The following is a 24,390-nucleotide window of genomic DNA, read 5'->3' as shown; positions in this document are numbered from 1 at the left end:
CCCGGCCTCCAGGCTTATCGGTTAAGGCCGATTCACTTTTGAGTCCGCACATCAGAGCTGCAAACAAACAGCAAAACCTGGTCGCTTCAGGACCTAAAACTTGAGGTGCAGGTCGCCTACAGCGTCGCTGCTGTGCTGCCGTTAAAAAGAAGCGCAAGGGTGTCGCTCCCGAGGGGCCGCACGCTCTCTGTTGCCCTCCGCCGGGGACGCCGTAACCGTGTCTGTGGCCCGGCTGCTGGGAACGGTGAGGGGCGTGGGGCGCAGGCTCTCGAGACTCAGCTTGTTTCCTTTGCCTAAGGGTCCAGGAGTGGGGTCGCTGGATCGAGCGGTAGTTCCGCTGCCGGTTCTCTGAGCCCCCGTGCCGGCCCCGCGGTGGCCGCGCGGTTCACTCTCCGAGTGTCCGCGCGGCGCTGTCGCCTCCGGCCGGGGTGATGGACGCGTTTATGACAAACAGGGGCTGCTGGTTTCATGCGCCTCTTCAGACTCGTCAGTCGTGTAGGGCGCATCTGTCAATCACACCTCAGTGAAGTTCTAGAAATAAAGAATAGTAGAGGGCCAATCAGGTTTTACTCAGACATCTAGACAACAATGCGTGTCTTCAGTGACAAGCAAGGTTTTCTTTAATAAGCTTCTTCTTGGGGGATAATTTTAGAGGGTGAGATGATTCAGTAGCATCACCGACTCAATGGACATGAGTCTGAGCAAACTCTGGGAGGTGGTGAAGGACAGGACCCGCCAAGGGTCGGACGCAACTTAGCGACTGAACAATTTCTGGTAGAGAGCTTGTGTCCAGGGAGGATCCCTGCAGGTTCCTGAGGGCTGACCTTGTTCAGAACTGGGGTCCACGTGTTGAAACTGAAGGATGATCAGTGGCAGAACACGGGGAACTAAACGGACGCCTCCAGGCCCATCTGCCCACAGAGCTTTTTTCTGTCCCCAGGACTCAAGCCAGGATTCCACCACGGACCTGAGTGTTTCAAAAACCAAGGCTGTGAATTACTAATGCTGGAGAGTTATCTACAGATTTGCATAATCACTGAATTTTTCTCAAATGCAGCGATGTTCTTTATCGTTGCTAGGAAAGTAAGCAAGAGTAACCACAGATAACCCCGATGGCCTCAGTCCGGGCCCTGTGATGTCATGGAAGGCAGCTGGGGTATGGCTGGCAGATCCAGAATCAGAACTCTGGGGCTCTGGGCTGAGGGGCCCCCCCCGCTGGCCCAGGACAGTTGAGGGGAGGAGGGGAGGACAGGGTCAGCCCTCCTATTAAGACCCTCAGGGTATGAGTTTTTTCCCACATACAACATTCTAAATTGTGAGAAGTGCTTTAAATGTTAATCAAATTTCCATACTTGCTCTGGGGAAAGATGATTTCATCCACTTCCCGTGGCAGCTTCAATTTCACAGACAGAAATTCTAACCCGGGGGTCACAGGGTCCTCCAGTATCTCCAGATGGATAGTGTCATTTCTGTTAATACCAGGCTTTGCTTGTTTATTTTGAAATCCCACAGCAAATTTTCTTGGTATCGATCCGTGTCACAAACATCACATCATACGAATCGATCACTGACCTCAGCCGCTGGGGTGTGTTTGCCTGGAGCCAGCTGCTACTGCCTGAATACTGTGCTCGGAAGCTTAAGACCTGCTCAGCACTCTGCTCTGAGTGGGGCCTGGCCGAAGGGCTGAGTGGTCTCTCTGTACCCCAGGGACGGGGTCCCCCCCTAGCGTCCCTGGAAGTGGGAGCAGCTTTTGTGTCTGCTCCTCCCTTTTCTTAGGTGGCTTTTGGGCTAAGCCCAACTGCGGCCCCATGGACCGCAGCCCACCAGGCTCACCTGTCTTTCACCATCTCCCAGAGCTTGCTCAGACTCATGTCCTTATCATCTCATCCTCTAAAATTATTCCCCAAGAAAAAGCTTATTGAAGAAAATCTTGCTGATCACTGAAGACACTCATTATTGTCTAGATGTCTGAGAGTAAAACTTGATTTGCCCTCTAGTGTTTATTTTTAAAACTTCTACATCACAGGTAGTTTGCGAACAGCGGGTACACTGCATCTGTTCACAGACGCGCCACCCCCCTTCCTGACTCTGGATTCAGGGGGTGCAGATGCTCAGCTGACCCCCGAGGTTAAAGGGCGGTGCAGCCAGCCTGGTCCTCTCTCCAAGCCCTGGCTGCCTCTGGACCGAGGTCAGCTGTCCCGGCTCTCACCAGTCAATTAAGGTTTGCGTGAATCCAGTGGGGGGCTGGTGGCTGCCCCTGCACAGGAGCTGCCCCTCCATGCTGACCCTGCCCACCATCTAGCGAAGCCGCGCTGCCTCCCGCAGCGGGTGAGTGCCCCGTCGGGGATGAGGCGCATGGTGGGCGGGGCACCCGGCTGGTTCCTGGTCCACGGTGGGGGAAGCGCTCCTGTCCGGTGGCCCTCTGGGGAAGCGCTCCCAGCCCAGCAGTGAGTGTCAGCCTCGCGTGGCCTGAGGCTCTGTTGCTAGGTGCATCTGTGTTAAGGGTGGCTACCTCTGATGTGAGAACTGACCCTTCATCCTGATGTAATGACCTTCTTTGTCCCTGATAGCGCCCTTATTGTCAGGTGCGCTCTGTAGGACAGTGATATCCCCTCTGCTTTCTTTTGATCAGTGGAGTCTTTTCTCCATCCCTTGCACCCAGTCCACGTGTGTTTTGGGGCTGATGTCGGGCCCAGGCCAGTCCGTCTCTTTGGCTCCAAGAAAACTGGTGACACTTCCGTCTGTTCAGGCCTGTACAGGCTGCTGGTCACGCAGGAGTGCTCGTGCTCAGCCGCTTACCTGCGGAACCAGAAACACAGTAACTTTATGAATAGAAAAAAATTAAACATTGCTCCTACATAATGGCATTATGCTGGCTTACGGTGAAATGTTTAGATAATTTTCACAGACTGCCCGAAATAAGGAAAGCATATCTTAAAATGGGGGCTGAAAGATTTAATGAGACAATGGAAGTATTCACTCAGCAAAATGTTAGAGAAACGGGCCTTCGGGGAAAGGACAAGTTGTGAGTTGGGGAGTGGAAGCTTCGGGCTGTAAACGGAATCTCCCCACTTCCTGGCTGAGGGAACGCAGGCGCCGCACCCACCCTCTGCTGAGCTGCTAGCTGACTGCTCCGAAGGATCAAGCTGAATACGAAGGGGCTTCATCCATATACTTAAAACGTCTCTGAAACTCCAAAGCATTTGCATTTCACAGATGAAATCTTACGCTTAGTACTCGGCAACTTCTCACTGTAAAAACAGCACACAAAATATGGACATTGAATATTTACACATGTGTAGATTTACATATGTACATGTTCTGTCTTACCTTGGGTGCTTGTATCCTGGAGCTAGCGGCAAATTGCCAGTAATGATTTCTGCTTTGCCCAAATCTAAAGCAGCCGTGTGTGAAGCTCTTCCTGCTATACGTATTTATGTCCTGCGTGCTGACATGGAGTGAGGTCGTGCTGGTGACGGGACTGTTGGTGACTCGCAGCGTCTCACCTGCGTCCTGGCCCCGCTGGCGGGCTCTGCGTCCGTGCCCAGGCTGAAATGCAATTTGTGCAGCACGATGCATTCAAGGCTGCTGAGCTGCTGCCTGGAGAAGGCGCCGCGGCACAGGGCCAGGAGCTGCTTCACGCGCAGTGGGCGCACCTGCACCTCTTTGCAAGCGATGAGCAGAGCCGTGACCGGAGTAGCGGGAAGCAGCCTGCAGCCTTGAGAGGGGCTCGGGGCCACCAGGCTTCTCGGGGCTGGGATGACAGGAACAGCTCTGTTGCGGGGCGGGGTGGCGGTTGGAAGGACAGCAAATAAATTCCTCTGGGAGAGCGGAGCCCTGAAGGCACCCGTCTGATGAGCCCTCGGCCCGCCATCTGATCACCCCTCTTCCCCTCTGTCCGCGGGGCGTCAGGCAGTGCCAAGAATGCCCGGGCACCCGTGTGGGGCCTGCTGTCTACCGTTCTGTGTCAGAATGTCTCAGTGAACTTTTAAAAGGCCAGAGAGTCTGTGGCAAGTGATTTAGGAACAATGAAAGAGAAAGTCCTGTCCTCAAGGCTGGTTTCTGAGCTCCTCCAAGACAAGAGGAGGGAGACACTGAAGGAGTTTGGGAGAAGGGGGGAGAAAGGCTCGAAGGAAGAGGCAGCCTGGGGCGGAGGTGGCCGTGGGTTCCCTGGGCCCAGGTACCCACGAGAGGATGCAGCCAGCCGGGAGGGTGGTGAGCCCAGGTCATAACCAAGGGCTGATCAACGCTGGAGAAGCTGGATTCTGGCCTTCGTGCGTACTTGACTGTCCTTCCCTAAAGTGGGCAGTCATTTCTGTTTGCAAATTGGAATCTGAAAAATAATGTTTCAACTGCTCATGTTTCCAAACACCATTAAAGTGTGTTAAACAGCACTTATGAAACCAATTTTACAGCATCTAACAGCATTAACATACACATTACATAGCAGTTGCCTATGAATATGCAAGAACTATCGGAAGTAGCTTTAAGGTTGTCAATTAGGGAAATATAGCCCTTAAAAATTATCTACCTGGAACAAAATAGATCAAGAGAAGATGCGTAAGCTGAAGGCGCACCAGACAGTTACGTACCCAGTGTAGAATATTACTCTGTGTCTCTTCTGTGGGTGCATGAGCGTTCCACGGTGATACCTAAATGTTCCAGGACGTTACGTCTGGGTGTCTGCAGTTTCAGTTGTTTCACGTGAGATGTGCTCAGGTGAAACAGAACATTGTCCAGACAGAGGGCAAGGAAGAGACCCGCTTCTGAGAGTCAGTTCATAGACTTTGTTTGTGAGGCTTGCAGCCTTGAGGCCCCGCCCCTCTCATCACCCTGCCTCAGTGGGCATGGGTCCCAGCTGATGGGTGACCACCACCACGGGATCCCCACACAGCTTCCAGAGGCTCTCAGGGCAGAAGCGCTTCTCTTCAAGTCCAGGGAAGAAACGGTTCCACCCAGACGCCCCAGCCTCTTCTCAGCCTCAGGTGCCTCCCTGGTGGGGGCGTGTTCTCCTTGAAACAGTTACCATGACCCAGAGGGTGAGGTGCCCAGCCTGACTCACGTCCAAGGGCGCCGCCACCGGGGCTGAGCCTGCACCTGCCAGGATCACGGGAGCCGGGCGTGGAGAGGGTCTTTCCCAGGTGCGGGGAAGAGGAGGCTGACTGTCAGCAGGAAAAATTGGATAGAAGAAACACCTCCAGCCACAGGTAGCCACTGCAGACCCACAGCAGGCAGGGCCTTAGCAGACAGGGCAGGCCCGTGGCAGAGTGAGTGAGGAGGCGTGCACCTGGGAAGCCCAGAACCGCCTAGGTCCTCTAAATGTAACCCAGAGTCGGTCCTTTACTTAAGGTGAGAGCATCCAAAACGAATTCCTAAAGTGACGCCCAACTGTGTGTAAAGGTAAGTTCCTCCATCACCAGGTTCTTGAATCAATAATGTGTGTAAACATCGAACCTCACGCCAAGACTCCAGGGCAGGAGCGCGCAGCTCGTTGTCGGAGTCCACCACGGCACGGAGTCCGGTTTCCCAACTGTCCTGCTCCTGTTTAGGGTTTAATTAAGGAAAAGACACATCGACTCCCCTTACTGTTGTAAATGTTTAAATTCTCATACTGAGACGTCATTTATCTAATTACACGTATACTTTAAACCCTTTCCCCAGTTTTACTGAGGTGCAACTGGGGAAAGTGTAACGCGTGCTGAGTGTGCAGTGTGGCCGTCTGATGACCGTGTGCCTTGTCCAGCGAGCCCCGCAGCGGGGTAATGAACAGCTCCCTCACCTCGCACAGCTCCCCTTACTTTGGGTGAAAACGCCCAAGACTCACCCGTCTTGTGTTTCTTTCAGGTGAGCACACTGGATTGGGTCCGAGCAGAGAAAACCTATCACCTCTGTGAGGTTCTGTTTAAAGTTCACAAGGTAAGTGGAGCATCCTTCGCAAGCCAGATGTGTCCATGCTGACAGCGCTCCCTTTGTGGTTGAAAAGGGAGAGAGAGATTCACCGCTGTCGAAACAGTCGAATGGCACGCGCGGACAGGTTCGTCCCACCACCGTTCATCGAAATTCCACAAAAGGAAGTCATAGAGGTGCTTTCAAGTCTGTTTTATGTCGGCTCTGCATTATTTCATTCTGGACTTTTTATATTTACAACTTGTTTGTATGGCTTTCCATACACTTAGAAGTGGAAGGAAATGGCAGGCAACCCACTCCAAGATTCTTGCCTGGAGCACTGCATGGACAGAGGAGCCTGGTGGGCTGCAGCCCCTGGGGTTGCACAGAGTCAGACACGACTGAGCGACTAAACCACCACCGCTGTACACTTGAGAGAGTTCCCAGGTGGCGCACTCGGCAAAGGACCCGCCTGCCAGGGTCGGGGGAAGCGCCCCTGGGGGAGGGCAGGGCAGCCCACTCCAGCATTCTTGCCTGGAGCACCCCATGGACACGAGCCTGGCAGGCTACCGTCCATGGGGTCGCAAGGACTTGGACGTGACTGAAGCGACTTAGCACAGTGTACATCTAAGACACGTATTTGGTGCTGGAATGAATGTCTTCAGAAACCATCATATTTTATGTGAGCTTCATTAATAAACTATAGCACCTCTTCTATTTAATCCAGCATATTGTTTCAGAAAGATCGAGAAAATGTTTAATCAGTAAATATGCTATGAAGTACCTGAGATCACGCAGTTAGCCAAGAGAGTGATCACAGCAGAAGCGTTAGACTCGATCCAGGGCAGATGGTAGCAGCAACCGTGACAAGTGCGCAGCATTTGACAGTTTAAAAAGGAGGCTGAGACGCTTTAACCTCTGAGCCACCAGGGAAGCCCGGATATCCTATTAAGTCTTTTAAATAGTGATCTTACAAAATCTCCCCCTTTCTCACGTGACTTTAATCCTTGATGTTGAACATATAAATTTAAAATTATAATATTTAACTCATCTTTCAAAAATTGAGATAAATGATTATTTTAAGAACTAGTACTTTAGAATTTTTTAATGATTCATTTTCATAATCATTCAAAGTATAGTCATTAATATGTAGTCCAGAAATCAGATTTTGTGGTTGTGGTGGTGTGTTTCTGCAACACTTTCTTCTCTCCATAAATTCCCTTTTCTAGTTCTTAAAGTCATGTGTCTGTATTTCACACTCACCATGAAAGAGATGAGAAAATTGAATCAATCAGACTTGATTGCAATTGTGACGAAATTATAGGCAGCCCCACATAGTGGATAATAAAAGCACTGCTCCACGGTGAGGCGTCCCTGCATGGCTCCCCCCCCCCACATAGGAGCATCCCTTCCGCATTTCTCAGTGGAACTAGAGTCACTCACCTGTTTGGCAGAGGAGCTTGGTAACGGTATCTTCCCTTCGCTGAGCGCCCCGTCTCCCTCCTGAGTTAGTCCTGCCCCCCACACCCCCCAGGAGGGAATCCTCGTAGTGCCGTCTTCCAGCTGAGGCTCCGAAGCACAGACTCGGGAGTAACTTCCAGAAGCCTCACCAGAGGCGGAGGGGCCCAGGTTCCCATGGCCCGAAGCGTAGCTGAACCCTATTTTACTTTATATACATGATTCTTTCTTCCCTCTGCAAACGGAAGCGAATGCACTAACCCTCACATCACGTTTTGCTCTGCGGTTTAACTTGCGGATCTTCAATATACACAAAGAGGTGACCCCTCTTTAATACCGCTGACTAGTATTTAATTCCATGAATATATCATACTTTATTTTACCAAGCCCTTATCAAGGAATATTTAATTTGTTCCCTTTTTTGAAATTACGAACAATGTAATAACTCATTTTACATGAGTGCAAGTATATAATCAAGAAAAATGTGTAGGGGTGGAATTTCTGGGGCAAAGAATGTGGACGGTCTGCATTCTGATAACCAACATGGACGTATTGTGTAGAACAGGGAACTCTGCTTCATATTCTGAAACAACCTAAACGGGAAAACGATCTGAAACATCGTAGATACGTGTATAAGGCAACCCTGAATATTCATTGGAAGGACTGGTGCTGAAGCTGAAGCTCCAGTACTTTGGCCATCTGATGCGAAGAGCTGACTCATTTGAAAAGATCCTGATGCTGGGAAAGGAGAAAGGGGAGGCAAAGGACGAGATGGTTCGGTAGCATAGCCAGCTCAGCAGACGTGAATTTGAGCCAACTCGGGAAAATAGTGAAGGACCTGGAGTGCCGCAGTCCATGAGATCCCAGAGTCGGACGTGACTTTGCAGCAGAGCTCGCCCACATCTGTGTAACGGCATCGCCTCGCTGTGCGCCTGAAGCTAACACCGCATTGGGAATCAGCCCCGTGTGTGTGCCTGCTGGGTGTGTCTGACTGTTTGTCGACCCCGTGGACTGTAGCCCGCCAGGCTCCTCTGTCCATGGGATTTCCAGGCAAAAATACTGGAGTGGGTTGCCATTTCCTCTGCCAGGGGTTCTTCCCAACCCAGGGATCGAAGCCACATCTCTTGCAGGAGCAGATGAATTCTTTACCACCGAGCTTATTTTTAGCACCTTTACCACTGAAGCCCTAACTCAGCCTTACTCCAATAATAAAAATTTTTTAACAGAAATGAAAAAAGAAATGCAAGTGAAAATCATGAAGTGGTATGTTTGCCGCCTAGAGTGTCAAAGATGGAAAGGTTGGTGCCGATGGGAGGAAGTCTCTATCAAAATGCAAGCAGCGCTTCGGCTTGGAAATCCCACCTGTGAGTGCGGGTTGGTCTCGCTCGTCGGCACCGCTGGCCTTGCAGGAAGCTCTCTAGCTTCCCTTCTGGGACCTGTTCTCCAGCTGCTGCTCACTGGACCCGTGTGAATAATGGCAGGATGACCCTCCTCAGGTCCCGCTGGAAGAAACCGTACCCATCCACTGGACAGGAACGATGCTCAGTGCGGGCAGACTGACCTCAGCTCCCCTAGAACAAGGGGCAGGGGGCCCCTGAGCTGCATGAGGAGGCTAGCGTGGGCCAGGTGGGCCCCACCTCCAGCCCCTGGTCACCCCCCGCCCACAAAGGGAAAGGGCCTCTGCGGTGTCTCCATAGGTGGAGATAGTTTTGCAGTTTGGTTGGACCCCTCGGAGGGAGGGTGACTTCCTGGGCCTTCACCCTCCAGGGGCGTGGAGGGCACCACAGAGCTGGCAGCGGCTTTAATGAGATCTCCATCTCCAGGGGCAGAGAGAGGACTCAGAAGGCTGCTCCGAGGGTGGCAGACCTGGGGCGGTGGCGGCAGTGGGCACGGGGTGGGGGCAGCGGTTGAGGCCGTGGGAAAGGCATGGGGGCCACTCACTCAGTCTCCACAGCGGCTCAGGGGCCTTAGTTTTATCCTTGATCCCAGTCTTCAGTCATAATGAGACGTTGCAGTTCGTAAGAACTGAGCTTGTTGTCTCCAGGAGGGCCACGGGTGGCACCTGGGGCTGAGCTGCGCATGGTCAGTGACCTCACCCATGTCTCAGCACCAGCGTCGCGCCGTTTTTTGGTGGGGCTCAACAGGTTTAGTTGCAGGAAGTAGCCACATCTGCGAAACCCTTAAGTGTCCTTCCCCGGGGATTTCTTGGGTAAAAAGGCTGTTTTTAATTCTTCGCTCTGTTCTTGCACATAGAGCTGAGGTTGTCCATTCAGATGAAGACTCACATGCACTTGACCGCTTCATCAGACGAACTCAGTCTTAGGAGCCGACTCTACACGAGAAAGTCACAAGAGTCAGATAGCTGTGCACACGGAAATACTCAGTGATGTTTTAAATTAGTGAACGTTGGACGAATTGTTCAAAAACCATTGAGAAATAAAGTTTCAGTGTGGCCGTGTATTTTGAGTACTCCATTAAAGTCACATTTATAGAATCATGCCCACAAAGAGGCGTGAAAGAAAGAAAGAAACGAAGTCGCTCAGTTGCGTCCAACTCTTCACGACCCCACGGACTGTACGTAGCCCTCCAGGCTCCTCCACCCATGGAATTTTTCAGGCAAGAGTACTGGAGTGGGTTGCCATTTTCTCCTCCAGGGATCTTCCCCACCCAGGGATCGAACCTGGGTCTCCCGCGTTGTAGGCAGACGCTTCACCAGCTGAGCCACCAGGGATTTGGAGTCTGGAGACATTGCCTGGAGGGGCTGTAAAAACAAATTACATGACAAAAAGGCAGTCAAAATGGAATTGTCTGTCTTTTAAATTTCCTATATTGTGGCTATAATATTTTCAAATAAATAGAAGCAGGAAAAATCCAGGTAATTTTTTTAAGGCGGTCAGACATGATGAATGTGCTAATTTTCCAAGTTATCTTCAGCTTGGGATCGCAGATTAATTTTTCTTTTCACAATTGTTTTGGTATTTTTCACATTTACACAATCCAAACAAGGGTTTTGCACAAATGCAGCACCCAGCTCAAACGATTAAATGACCACAGCAGAGATGAAAGCGCTGCAGAGACAGCAGACGAAGCTGCGGGGGAGCTGGCGCCACGGCCTTGCAGAGCTTGTCTGTCTGCGTCGTTATCGCTGTTGTTCAGCCACCAAGTTGTGTCTGACTCTGTGTCAGCCCACCAGGCTTCTCTGTCCATGGGATTTCCCAGGCAAGAATACTGGAGTGGGCCGCCATTTCCTTCTCCAGTCAGGTGATTTTTAAAATAGTCTTTGCATTTTGTTTTCCGAAGAGTGATCGTTAGGTGGTCTCTGTCTTCACAGGGTCTGGGACAGGGGGCGCCTCGGGGTGGGCGGCTGGGAGCAGGACGCTGCTTGTGCGGTCGCTGCCGCGCTCAGGAGCCCGGGCGCTGCGTGTTGGACGTGCTCGCTCTCTCTGTTCCCCCTCAACGCTGCCTGACGGCCGGCGCGCCCGGCGTAAACGGAACGTGAGCCGCGGGGTGAGGTTGCAGGAGCCGCAGCCTCATTCCTGCCATCCCTTAATTAGCCCAAGACTTGCACTTCAAGAGGGAGGCTCGGAGAGAAGTAAAATCTCAAGGTCAACCGCTGGCAATTGGCCGGGAAGGTCCCAAGTGTTGTCTGTCTAGCCCAAAAGCGTGTTTTTATTCTACTGAAATGCCCAGCCCCCTAAACCACCCCCAGTGTAGGAAAGAACTCAGCTGCAGTGTCCCCCACACAGACACTTGCTAAGGGTCCTCCCTTCTTTGGTGGTCGGTCCTGCCACTCAAGGCCGGTGGCTGTGGACAGAGTTTCTGAGAAGTCAGGTCCGTGACCGAAGGAAGGCTTGCTCTTCTTGGCTCATGACCCGATGTCCTATTTCCTGCATGTAGCTTTCTGTGCCTGGAGAATCCCAGGGACGGCAGAGCCTGGTGGGCCGCCGTCTCTGGGGTCACACAGAGTCGGACACGACTGAAGTGACTTCGCAGCAGCAGCAGCAGCAGCAGCAGCAGCTTTCTTTGTCTCCCCGGCTGAGGTCACGGCCTCAGGGCGCAGCTGGGGGGGTCTCATTGAACTCAGCACAAACACTTCATCACTTTTATCTTTGTCTTGGAAGCTAGACGTGGAAACAGAAACTGGTCACTGATAATGCAGGTGAAAGGCGCTTGCGGCGCGTCGGGAGCGGGACACAGCTGACGCACGGATGTTACCTTACAGGCTTGTCTCTGCCGCAGCGGTGTCGGGGGCCTTCTGCCGTGGGGGGTCCCCTGCGGAGCGCGGCCCAGGCAGGTCCCAGGGGCCATCCCCTCTAACTGGCGTCACCCCTATCTGTTTCAGCTCTGGCTCCCAGACGACTGCTGGGCGCAAGCCAGCCTCTCCCCGGGCCTCCAGGATCCCGACGGCGGGGACCACGCGCCCTTCTGCTTCAGTGTCCTCGTGGGCCACGGCGGGAGCCACGTGTTCGGTGTGGAGCTGGGCAGCGAGCTGGCTGCCTGGGAGCTGTCCTTCCAGAGAGCCACCTTCCGGGCCGTGCAGAGGACGGGGGTAAGCGGCCTGCTCATCTCTGAACGACCTGAATCAGAGCTGGCATGGTGGTAATTCCGGGAATCACGCGTCTGCAGAAGCCGGGGGGACCCTGCCCAGATCCCCGGATCCACCGTGTCGGGAGCCGCTGTGGGAGGTCATGGAAGGAAGCAAGGTGGGCGTTTTCGTCTCGTTCACCCCAGTGTTCAGCGTGAGGAAGGGGCCTGGATGCCAGCTCAGGGAAGCCCCTCACTGAGGGCACGGCTGGGTCCCTGGGGCCTGCTCATCCACCATGTTTCCTGAGCAGTCCCTGGACGCTTGGCATTTCTTCAAGCCCTTCCTCACACTCAGTGACCCAACGAGGAGCATAACACACTCGACTGTTCGGGTCGTTTCTCCCTCCTCGACACAGGAGGTAAATCCCACAGCTCGAGGTGTGTGTGGATGGAGCAGTCCCCTCCTGAGACCTTATCATGTGAAAAATAATGACCCCGAAGTCGTCCCAGAGCTCTCTTAAACTGCCCTCACTTTAACATTCTTTTTCTGTTCAGCGTGAATGGTTGCCACTGCCGTGCTCCCGCGTCCTGCCCTGCTCCCGTGTCGGCTAATCTACTGAGGGCTCCTCCCGGCGTATTTCTAACTTCTCAGCTCTCCTTGCTCCTTCTTTATGTCCCTGGCTCTTTGGTAAACCTCTCCCCGCGTCGTCTCCTCCCCAAGTTCTCTCAGCGTCTTTCCGGTCATTGCCTTGAGCTCTGTTGGGCGGATCTCTTATCTCCACTTTGCTTAGTCCTTCTCGGGATCCTCTTACTCCGTCCCTGGGGAAACATTCCTCTGTTCCCTCAGTTCGCCCAGTTCTGTGTGCCTGTGTCTTAGGTGGGCCGGTTACTTTCCCCAGCCTTGGAGGTGTCCTGAGGCTCCAGCGGCACACAGCCCCCTGGACACCAGAGCTGTGCGCTCCAGCGAGGATGGGTGCCTTCGTGCAGACAGGGCTGGCTGCGGGGGGTGCACTGCTGGAGGGCTGGTCCCTGGCCCCGCCGGCTGACAGGCCCCGCCCGTGTGGAGGTCGCTAGATGCTGGCGGTGAGGCTGCGTCCTGATGCAGCTAGCCGTGGAGTGTGAGGGGCCCAGGGCTGGCCTTCTAGTGGCTGGGCCCGAGTCCCCTCGTGATCCGCTGCTCAGCCTGGGGTTCCAGGGCTGGTGGGGGAGCTGAGCCCGCACTCACAGACTCCGGGGAGGACCCCACAATGGCCCTCGTCAGCCCCTGTGCCCACGTACCAGAATCCGCTTCCACACGGGCACTGCACCACCCACACCCCAGGTCATCTCCAGCGGCCCCTGCCTCCCTGGAGACTCTCGAGGGTCAGCAGGTGCGTCTGACTGCAGCTTCCTCCCAGTTATCGCCCCAGCCGGCGCAGCGCCCTTGCACAGGGGGTCCCGCCCCCCGATAGCATCGTCTTCCAGGAGCCGTTTTGCCACAGGGGCAGAAGCTTGCCTGGGGAAACTTACCTCATCCTTTCACAGGGAGCGTCCTCCTCAGCAAGTTGGCTCAAGTATCTCGGTGTTGACCCGATTCCCCGAAGGTGTTCTGGAAGGACACAGGAAGTGTAGCCCAGAAATGTCACTGCGGGAGGAACTGTCTCCTGAAACAGAACTGGAAGGCACGCCGTCCCCCGGGGCTGGAGGGCTCACCCTTAGCTCCTGCCCTGTGGGTCTGGCGCGCCTGGCGTCACCACCGCCGTGCCAGGATCCGTGCACTTAGCTGAGAATTGGACAGAAGAGCAGCCTCCGGAGCACCGACCGCGCCTCTGCTGCTCACACTCGGCCGGCAGCGCTAGGAGCTGTGGGCATCGATCGCCTGATGCTCGCAAACCCCGAGCCTGTCGGGGTCGCCCCGCCCACCGCACCCACCCCCACAGCAGCCTCCCTCCCGCGGCCCCGGGCGCAGAGCTCAGTGGAGTCTCTGCTGCATCTGTCCTTTGCTCTTGTTCTGGGTCAGACCCCTCGGAACGTCTCCTGAGTGCAGCTGGGCCTCGTGTCTTGGGACGCACTTGCAGGCTGGCCTGTAGGAGCAGAGCGTGCGCGCTCATTCACGTGATGGGGACAAGTGGCATCACGGGGAGTTGTGGTCTCGGGTTAGGGTGTCTCTGGAGGACACGTCAGGCTCCACTTTGCTAAGACCGGCACCTCTGCTGACGGTGCGGCTTCTGCACCTGCCGGCGGACCAGCGCGGGAGGCGCCACGAGAGCCGTGTCCCAGGGATCTCTGAGCGCTTCGCTTTTCTAAAAGCAGGTTTTGATGGGGGCGAATAGTGTGAGTGTAGGCGTCCGTCACTCAGGCGTGCCTGACTCTTGGCGACCCCACGGACTGCAGCCCACCAGGCTCCTGTTTCCCTGAGATTTTCCAGGCAAGGGTACTGGAGTGGGCTGCCATTTCCTTCTGCAGAGGATACTGAAGCCACCCGATCAATGCGAAGCTTCATTTTAAAAAGATATTTTCTCACAATTGATCCTTTTTCCTAGTCCAAAACGTACGCGTGCGGCGGGCAAGGGGACACTCTGCGCTTCACGGTGGACTTCGCTCTCGGATTCACCTGTTTCGACAGCAAGACCAAGGTATGTGCCGAGCAGCCAGGGGCGGGGCCGGTGGGCGGAGCGTGCGTTACGTTTCAGGGCTGTGACGCCCGTCCACGGCTGCGGCACCACCAGCCCTATGGCCGTGTCCTCTGCACGGGCTCCTTCGTGGTGACCCTCTCTCTGAGAGCTCAGGGCCCCAGCACCTCACAGGCCCAGAGCTGGACGGGGCTGCCACCGCATCAGCCAACAGGAGCCAGTCAGTGTGACCGTGACGTCCATGCCCAATAAATAACAAGGACTTCTTTCTAAGCACCACTGTGAACCCTTTAGCTGATGAGCAGGGAGTGTTCACTTTCACGTGCGAGCCTTAGCAGTCTTTCATGATTCTGTGTAGATCACGATTCTGCAGGTGGTTCCTAGAAAGTTTCCACCGCTGAGTTTTTCCTTTTCATGGTCAAATCTGACCCGACACCGAGTGATGTTCTCAGAGCAGTTTGCTCAGCGACACAGGTAACCCAGCAGGTGTGTGTGACACAGATAACTGAGCAGGCGTGTGTGTAAATAGATAACCCAGCAGGCATCTGTGCACACAGGTAACCCAGCAGGCGTGTGTGACACAGATAACCGAGCAGGTGTGTGGAGCAGGCGTGTGTGACACAGGTAACCGAGCGGGCGTCTGTGCACACAGATAACCCAGCAGGTGTGTGTGACACAGGAAACCAAGCAGAAATCTGTGTACCAAGGTAACCCAGCAGGCGTCTCTGCACACAGATAACCCAGCAGGCATCTGCATTTGCTTAGGTTATTTAACAACACTGGCTGATGTTAACTGAATGAACGTGCTCCTGTGTCTAGAGCACAAAGGACTGCCTTCCTTTACAGACTGTGCTCTGGAGGTTTAAGTTCTCCCAGCTGAAGGGGTCTTCCGATGACGGGAAAGCTCGGGTGAAGCTGCTGTTTCAGAGTCTGGACACCAAGCAGATCGAGATGAAGGTAGGGACTCGTCCACGGTGCAGCCTCGCCTGAGTGAACCGGGTGTCCGGGGCTGGGCGTGCCGTTCCCCTGGCCTGTGGAATCACCAGAATGCAAGTGTGAACCCTCCTCGGAGTCAGCCAGGGTGTCATGGGAACCCAGGGTGTGTCTCCTGTTAGAGGCCTTAATATCCTAAAACTGTAGTCATTGAAACCCATTACTTGATTCCACCGAAAAGCACAAGTTTCTTAGTAAATATTAGCGGGAAATCCACGGGTAAACACACAGAAGTCAGCTTTTAAGGGAAGAGTTGTACAAACTGCATCATGTGATGACTTCCCTGTGACACTAAGGACGCACTGCTCTGTGAATTCAAAGGATCTGGACATAACCTAACAAGTTATGTGGAGAGAGGGGAGGTGCACCCACCCCCATCCAGGTCAGAGCCCAGCATCACCCGGCCTGGGGACACAGCCCTGGCCGCCCTGAGGCTGCTCTGCCAACCGCTGGGGGGAGAGGCCCGGAGCTGACCGGGAGCTGACCGGATGCTGTCCTTCCCCCACGGCCTCTGGTGCGACGCAGGCTGCTGAGGGTGTGCGGGGAACCCCTGCTGCCTCCACCCGGCTGCGCGGGCCTGGCCCATGTTGCCACACCTCCCCACAGGGAGCCACTCGGGGAATTTTCTGAACTCTGCCAGCCCGTCGTCAGTGCCTTGGGAGCGCTTACACCGCAGCCCCCAGCAGCGCTGTGACTCGGAGCAGAGCTGGGTCACGAAGCCCCCGAGTGGAGGACCCACACCTGACCCCTGGTGGGCCTGTCTCCACCCAGACGTGCGAGCCTTCGTATTATGAGAACCAGAAAGTGGTTGTGCCCTGATGTGAGTTCTCGGAGAACAAGACATAGGAAACTGTTCTGTGCACGGTTATTCCTGGAGAGTGTCACATTTAGTTGTATTTGTTTGGGACATTTTCAGAGGAAAATTACACAGGATATTCATTTACATTAGGCATGCGTTCATTTATTTAACAGTCGTCTCTTTCAAGTATAGCTTTGCTCAATCTCCACGTTTAATTCTTTGGCAAAGACAGTGGTTAAGGCTTCCTTTGAAATACAGTTTGTATTCACTGTGGACAGTGACTGTAGCCATGAAATTAAAAGACGCTTGCTCCTTGGAAGAAAAGCTGTGACCAACCTAGACAGCACATTAAAAAGCAGAGACATCACTTTGTCAACAAACGTCTGTCTCGTCAAAGCTATGGTTTTTCCAGTAGTCATGTACAGATATGAGATTTGAACCATAAAGAAGGTTAAGCGCGGAAGAATACACACTTATGAACTGTGGTGCTTGGAGAAGACTCTTGAGAGTCCCTTGGACTGCAAGGAGATCCAACCAGTCCATCTTAAAGGAAATCAGTCCTGAATATTCGTTGAAAAGCCTGATGCTGAAGCTGAAACTCCAGTACTCTGGCCACCTGATGCGAAGAGCTGACTGATTAGAAAAGAGCCTGATGCTGGGAGGAATTGGGGACAGCAGGAGAAGGGGATGACAGAGGATGAGGTGGCTGGACGGCGTCGCCCACTCGATGGACGGGAGTTTGAGCACGCTTCGGGACTTGGTGACGGACAGGGCGCCTGGCGCGCTGCAGCCCCCGGGGTTGGAGGGACAGAGCGGCAGCACAGTGGGTCCCGCAGCCGAGGGGGGGCTCTGCTCTAAGTTGCAGGAGACTTTAGAGCCCTCCTCGAGCTTCCCTGGTGGCTCAGAGGGTAAAGCATCTGCCTGCAATGCGAGAGACCTGGGTTCCATCCCTGAGTCAGGAAGATCCTCTGGAGAAGGAAATGGCAACCCGCTCCAGTACTCTTGCCTGGAGAATCCCATGGGCAGAGGAGCCTTGTAGGCTACAGTCCATTGGGTCTCAAGGAGTCAGACACGACTGAGCGACTTCACTTCTTCACTGCTTCAGGCGTCGGGCCATTAGATTATGCTCCAGGAGAGCTAAGAGTCCAGGGCGGCTGCTGCTCATCAGAAGGCCCTCTGCTGTCTCACGACATTTTCTGATGAACATCCGCTGTGTGTGCCGTGAGAGGGTAACGCGGGCGGCTCCATGAAGTGCGATTTCCAGAGGAGATTTACGGAGGCGGCGCAGGCGACGTTCACACTCATACATTGATTGAAAGCATCGCCCTTGTGAGAGGCGCGGCATTCCCGAGAGTGAGGCTCGTGAGAGGAGGAGTGTTTCCTCAAGTTCAGGAACCTAGTTCTTTGTGGTCTGACAGCTCAGTGCAGACCCGCTCGGCTTCCTGAGAGTTTTACCTAATTAAGGAAAAGATCAAGGTATTAAAACATTCAGAAGTTGGTAATTAGACTAAGCTGCAGATCATATTTAAACTCAGTATTTCAGCCTTAATGAAACGTTAAAGGAGTTTAATAAAAACCCAGGTCCTTAGGGTGAATGAAGTGCAGAGGAGACTGCCTGGGCGGCGGGGTTAGAGCAGGGCCGAGCCCGACACTCACGCGCTAGGCGGCGGGGTGAGAGCAGGGGCTGAGCCTGACACTTGCATGCTGGCTGCCAGCTCCCTGCCTGGGCAACGGAGTTAGAGCAGGGCCGAGCCTGGCCGCTGGCTCCCTGCCTGGATGGCAGGGTTAGAGCAGGGCTGAGCCCGACACTCATGCACTGGCCACCAGCTCCCTGCCTGGACAGCAGGGTTAGAGCAGGGGCCGAGCCCGACACGTGTGCTGCACGGCAGGGTTAGAGCAGGGGCTGAGCCTGATACTCACCCGCTGGCCACCAGCTCCCTGCCTGGGCAGCAGGGTTAGAGCAGGGGCTGAGCCTGACACTCACGCACTGGCCACCAGCTCCCTGCCTGGACGGCAGGGTTAGAGCAGGGGCCGAGCCTGACACTCATGCGCTGGGCGGCGGGGTGAGAGCGGGGGCTGAGCCCGATACTCACCCGCTGGCCACCAGCTCCTTGCCTGGACGGCAGGGTTAGAGCAGGGGCTGAGCCCGACACTTGCGTGCTGGGCAGAAGGCGTGGAGCAGGGGCTGAGCCCGGCTGTCAGCTCGCTGCAGAAGCTGCCTGACGGCAGAAGCAGCACACGCGCATGCACGCACGTGCACACAGGCGCACATACACAGACACATGAACACACACATGCAGACACGTGCACACAAACACGCAGACACGTGCACAATACGCGCAGACACGTGCGCACACATACACGCAGACACGTGCACACATACACGGAGACATACACGCAGACTCGTGCACACACATACACGCAGATACGTGCACACATACACGCAGACACGTGCGCACATATACATGCAGACTCGTGCACACACATACACACAGACACGTGCACACATATACACGTGCGCACATACACGCAGACACGTGCGCACATACACGCAGACACGTGCGCACATACACGGAGACATACACGCAGATACGTGCACACATACACGCAGACACGTGCACACATATACACGCAGACACGTGCACACATACACGGAGACATACACGCAGACACGTGCACACACATACACGCAGACACATGAACACACACGTGCAGACACGTGCACACAAACACACAGACACGTGCACACATATACACGTGCACATGTGCATGGATGTCTGCAGCACGGTGTGCACGTGCACACAGGCGCACATATACACAGACACATGAACACACACATGCAGACACGTGCACACAAACACGCAGACACGTGCACAATACGCGCAGACACGTGCACACATATACACGCAGACACGTGCACACATACACGGAGACATACACGCAGACTCGTGCACACACATACACGCAGATACGTGCACACATACACGCAGACACGTGCGCACATATACATGCAGACTCGTGCACACACATACACACAGACACGTGCACACATATACACGTGCGCACATACACGCAGACACGTGCGCACATACACGCAGACATGTGCGCACATACACGGAGACATACACGCAGATACGTGCACACATACACGCAGACATGTGCACACATATACACGCAGACACGTGCACACATACACGGAGACATACACGCAGACACGTGTACACACATACACGCAGACACGTGCGCACATACACGCAGACACATGCACACATATACACGCAGACACGTGCACACATACACGGAGACATACATGCAGACTCGTGCACACATACACGCAGACACGTGCACACATATACACGTGCGCACATACACGCAGACACGTGCGCACATACACGCAGACATTTGCGCACATACACGGAGACATACACGCAGATACGTGCACACATACACGCAGACACGTGCGCACATATACATGCATACTCGTGCACACACATACACGCAGACACGTGCGCACATACACGGAGACATACACGCAGACTCGTGCACACATACACGCAGACACGTGCACACATACATGCAGACACGTGCACACATACATGCAGACACATGCGCACACATACACGCAGACACGTGCACACACATACACGAAGACACGTGCGCGCACATACATGAAGACACGTGCACACGTACATACAAACACGTGCACACACATACACGCAGACACGTGCACACATATACACATGCACACATACACGTAGACACGTGCAAACACGCACGCAGACACGTGCACACATACAAGCAGACAGGCGCACACACACGCAGACATGTGCACACATATACACATGCATACATACACGCACGCAACATGTGCACACAAACACACATGCAAAAACGTGCACACACATACATGCAGTCTCGTGCACACACATGCAGACACGTGCACACATATACACGTGCACACATACACCCACACAGACACGTGCACACATAAACGCAGACACGTGCACACATAAACGCAGACACGTGCACGCATACATGCAGTCTCGTGCACACACATACACGCAGGCACGTGGACAAATACACGTGCACACATGCAGACACGTGCACACACATACATGTGCACAAATATACACACGCAGACACGTGCACACATACACGCAGACACGTGCACACATATACATGTGCATACACATACGCATGCAGACACGTTCACACATACACGCAGACACGTGCACAGACACGTGCACACATACACGCAGACACGTGCACACATACACTCAGAAACGTGCACACATATACACATGCATACATACATGACACGCGCAGACACGTGCACACATACACAAAGACAGTGCACACGTACAAGCAGACACGTGCACACGTGCACACATACACGACACACGCAGACACATGCACACATACACGCAGTCAGGTGCACACACAACGCAGACACGTGCACACATATACACATGCATATAAACACACACGCAATACGTGCACACAAACACGCATGCAGACACTTGCACACATACACGCAGACAGGTGCACACACGCAGACAGGTGCACACACGCAGACACGTGCACACATATACACGTGCATATATACACGCACACAACACGTGCACACAAACATGCACGCAGACACGTGCACACATACACACAGACTCGTGCGCACACATACATGCAGTCTCGTGCACACACATACACGCAGACATGTGGACACATATACACGTGCACATGTGCATGGATGTCTGCAGCACGGTGTGCACGTGCACACAGGCGCACATATACACAGACACATGAACACACACATGCAGACACGTGCACAATACACGCAGACACATGCACACATATACACGTGCACACATACACGCAGACACGTGCACACATACACGCAGACACGTGCACACATATACACGTGCGCACATACACGCAGACACGTGCACACATATACACGTGCTCACATACACGCAGACACGTGCACACACATACACGCAGACACGTGCACAATACGCGCAGACACGTGCGCACACATACACGCAGACACGTGCACAATACACGCAGACACATGCACACATGTACACGTGCACACATACACGCAGACACGTGCGCACACATACACGCAGACACGTGCACACATACACGCAGATACGTGCACACATACACGCAGACACGTGCACACATATACATGCGGACTCGTGCACACACACGCAGACACGTGCACACAGATACACGTGCACACATACACGCAGACACGTGCGCACATACACGGAGACATACACGCAGACTCGTGCACACATACACGCAGGCACGTGCACACATACACGCAGGCACGTGCACACATACATGCAGACGTGTGCACACATACACGCAGACACGTGCGCACATATACATGCAGACTCGTGCACACACATACACGCAGACATGTGCACACACATACACGCAGACACGTGGACACATATACACGTGCACACATACACCCATGCAGACACGTGCACACACATACACGAAGACACATGCACACATACATACAAACATGTGCACACACATACACGCAGACACGTGCACACATATACACGTGCACACATACGCACGTAGACACGTGCAAACACACACGCGGACACGTGCACACATACAAGCAGACAGGCGCACACACACACGCAGACACGTGCACACATATACACGTGCATACATACACGCATGCAACACGTGCACACAAACACACGCAGACACGTGCACACACATACATGCAGTCTCGTGCACACACATACACGCAGGCACGTGGACACATACACGTGCACACATGCACCCATGCAGACACCTACACACATACACGCAGACACGTGCACACATATACATGTGCACACATATACACACACAGACACATACACACAGACACGTGCACACATACACGCAGACACGTGCACACAGACACGTGCACACATAGACAAAGACAAGTGCACACACATACATGTGCACACATACATGCCGACACGTGCACACATACACGCAGACACATGCACACATATACACGAGCACATATACAACCACGCAGACACGTGCACACATACACTAAGACACGTACACACATACACGCAGACACGTGCACACACATACATGTGCACACATATACGCACACAGACACATGCACACATACACGCAGACACGTGCACACACATACATGTGCACACATATACGCACACAGACACATGCACACATACACGCAGACACGTGCACACATATACATGTGCATACACATACGCACTCAGACACGTTCACACATACACGCAGACACGTGCGCAGACACGTGCACACATACACGCAGACACGTGCACACATACACTCAGAAACGTGCACACATATACACGTGCACACATACATGACACACGCAGACACATGCACACATACACAAAGACAGTGCACACGTACAAGCAGACACGTGCACACGTGCACACATACACGACACACGCAGACACGTGCACACATACACGCAGTCAGGTGCACACACAACGCAGACACGTGCACACATATACACATGCATATATACACACACGCAACATGTGCACACAAACATGCATGCAGACACGTGCACACACGCAGACATGTACACACATATACACGTGCATACATACACGCACGCAACACGTGCACACAAACACGCACGCAGACATGTGCACACATACACACAGACTCGTGCGCACACATACACGCAGACACGTGGACCCATATACACGTGCACACATACACCCACGCAGACACGTGCACACACATACACGAAGACACGTGCACACACATACACGAAGACAAATGCACACATACATAAAGACACATGCACACACATACACGTGCACACACACGCAGACACATGCACACACACGCAGACAGGTGCACACACATGCAGACACGTGCACACATATACACGTGCATACATACATGTGCATACATACACTCATGCACCACGTGCACACAAACACACGCAGACACGTGCACACATACACACAGAATCATGCGCACACATACATGCAGTCTCGTGCACACACATACACCCAGACACGTGCACACATATACATGTGCACAAATACACCCACGCAGACACATGCACACATACACTAAGACACGTGCACACATACACGCAGACACGTGCACACATATACACATGCATATATGCACACACGCACCACGTGCACACAAACACGCACGCAGACACGTGCACACATACACGCAGACAGGTGCACACATACATGCAGTCTCGTGCACACACATACACGCAGATACATGGACACATATACACGTGCACACATACAACCACGCAGACACATGCACACATACACTAAGACACGTGCACACATACACGCAGACACGTGCACACATATACACGAGCACATATATATGCACGCAGACACGTACACACATACATGCAGACACGTGCACACATATACATGTGCACACATATACGCACGCAGACACGTGCACACATACACGCAGACACGTGCACACATATACACGTGCACACATACATGACACGCAGACACGTGCACACACACAGACACATGCACACACACAAAGACACGTGCACACACATACACAGACACACAGACACGTGCACATATACACACAGACATGTGCACACTCAGACACGTGCACACATACATGCATACACATGCAGACACGTGCACACATATACATGTGCACACATACACGCAGACTCGTGGACACATACTCGCAGACACGTGCACACTAATACACGTGCACACATACATGCAGACACGTGCACACACATGGAGACACGTGCACACAGGCGCACATATACACAGACACGTGCACACACATACGCAGACACGTGCACACATATACGCAGACACGTGCACACCTGTAGATGGGCGCATTTTTGCATGTATATTCACACATGTGCAGGTGAAGCCAGATTCCGCCTCCTAAATTGTGACACAGTGAGCCCGGCTGTGTGGCATCCAGGCAGGGAGCACCGTGAGCTCCAGGCCTTGTGGAGGCTGAGGACCCAGCACAGATGGACTCAGGGTTCCGTGCGGAGGACCTGAGTGCCAGCCCACATTAGTTACCAGAAATCGGGAGTTCACCCCATTAGTCAGGATGTCCGTG

General features: G+C 53.6%; 1 protein-coding gene across 1 annotated transcript in view; it reads left to right on the top strand.

The window, feature by feature from the left end:
- Window positions 1-24,390, top strand: part of SNTG2 (syntrophin gamma 2) — an 88,333-nt gene that overhangs the window by 63,594 nt on the left and 349 nt on the right. The window contains exons 15-18 of the mRNA XM_018052790.1: window positions 5,845-5,916; window positions 11,687-11,893; window positions 14,391-14,483; window positions 15,327-15,437. Of these exons, the coding sequence (XP_017908279.1) occupies window positions 5,845-5,916; window positions 11,687-11,893; window positions 14,391-14,483; window positions 15,327-15,437 (483 nt within the window). The remainder of the gene's footprint in view (window positions 1-5,844; window positions 5,917-11,686; window positions 11,894-14,390; window positions 14,484-15,326; window positions 15,438-24,390) is intronic.

Source organism: Capra hircus, chromosome 8 (genome assembly GCF_001704415.2).
Source record: "Capra hircus breed San Clemente chromosome 8, ASM170441v1, whole genome shotgun sequence".
Classification (NCBI taxonomy): domain Eukaryota; kingdom Metazoa; phylum Chordata; class Mammalia; order Artiodactyla; family Bovidae; genus Capra; species Capra hircus.
The sequence above is the reverse complement of the archived record's forward strand: the minus strand, read 5'-3'. Positions and strand labels throughout refer to the sequence as shown.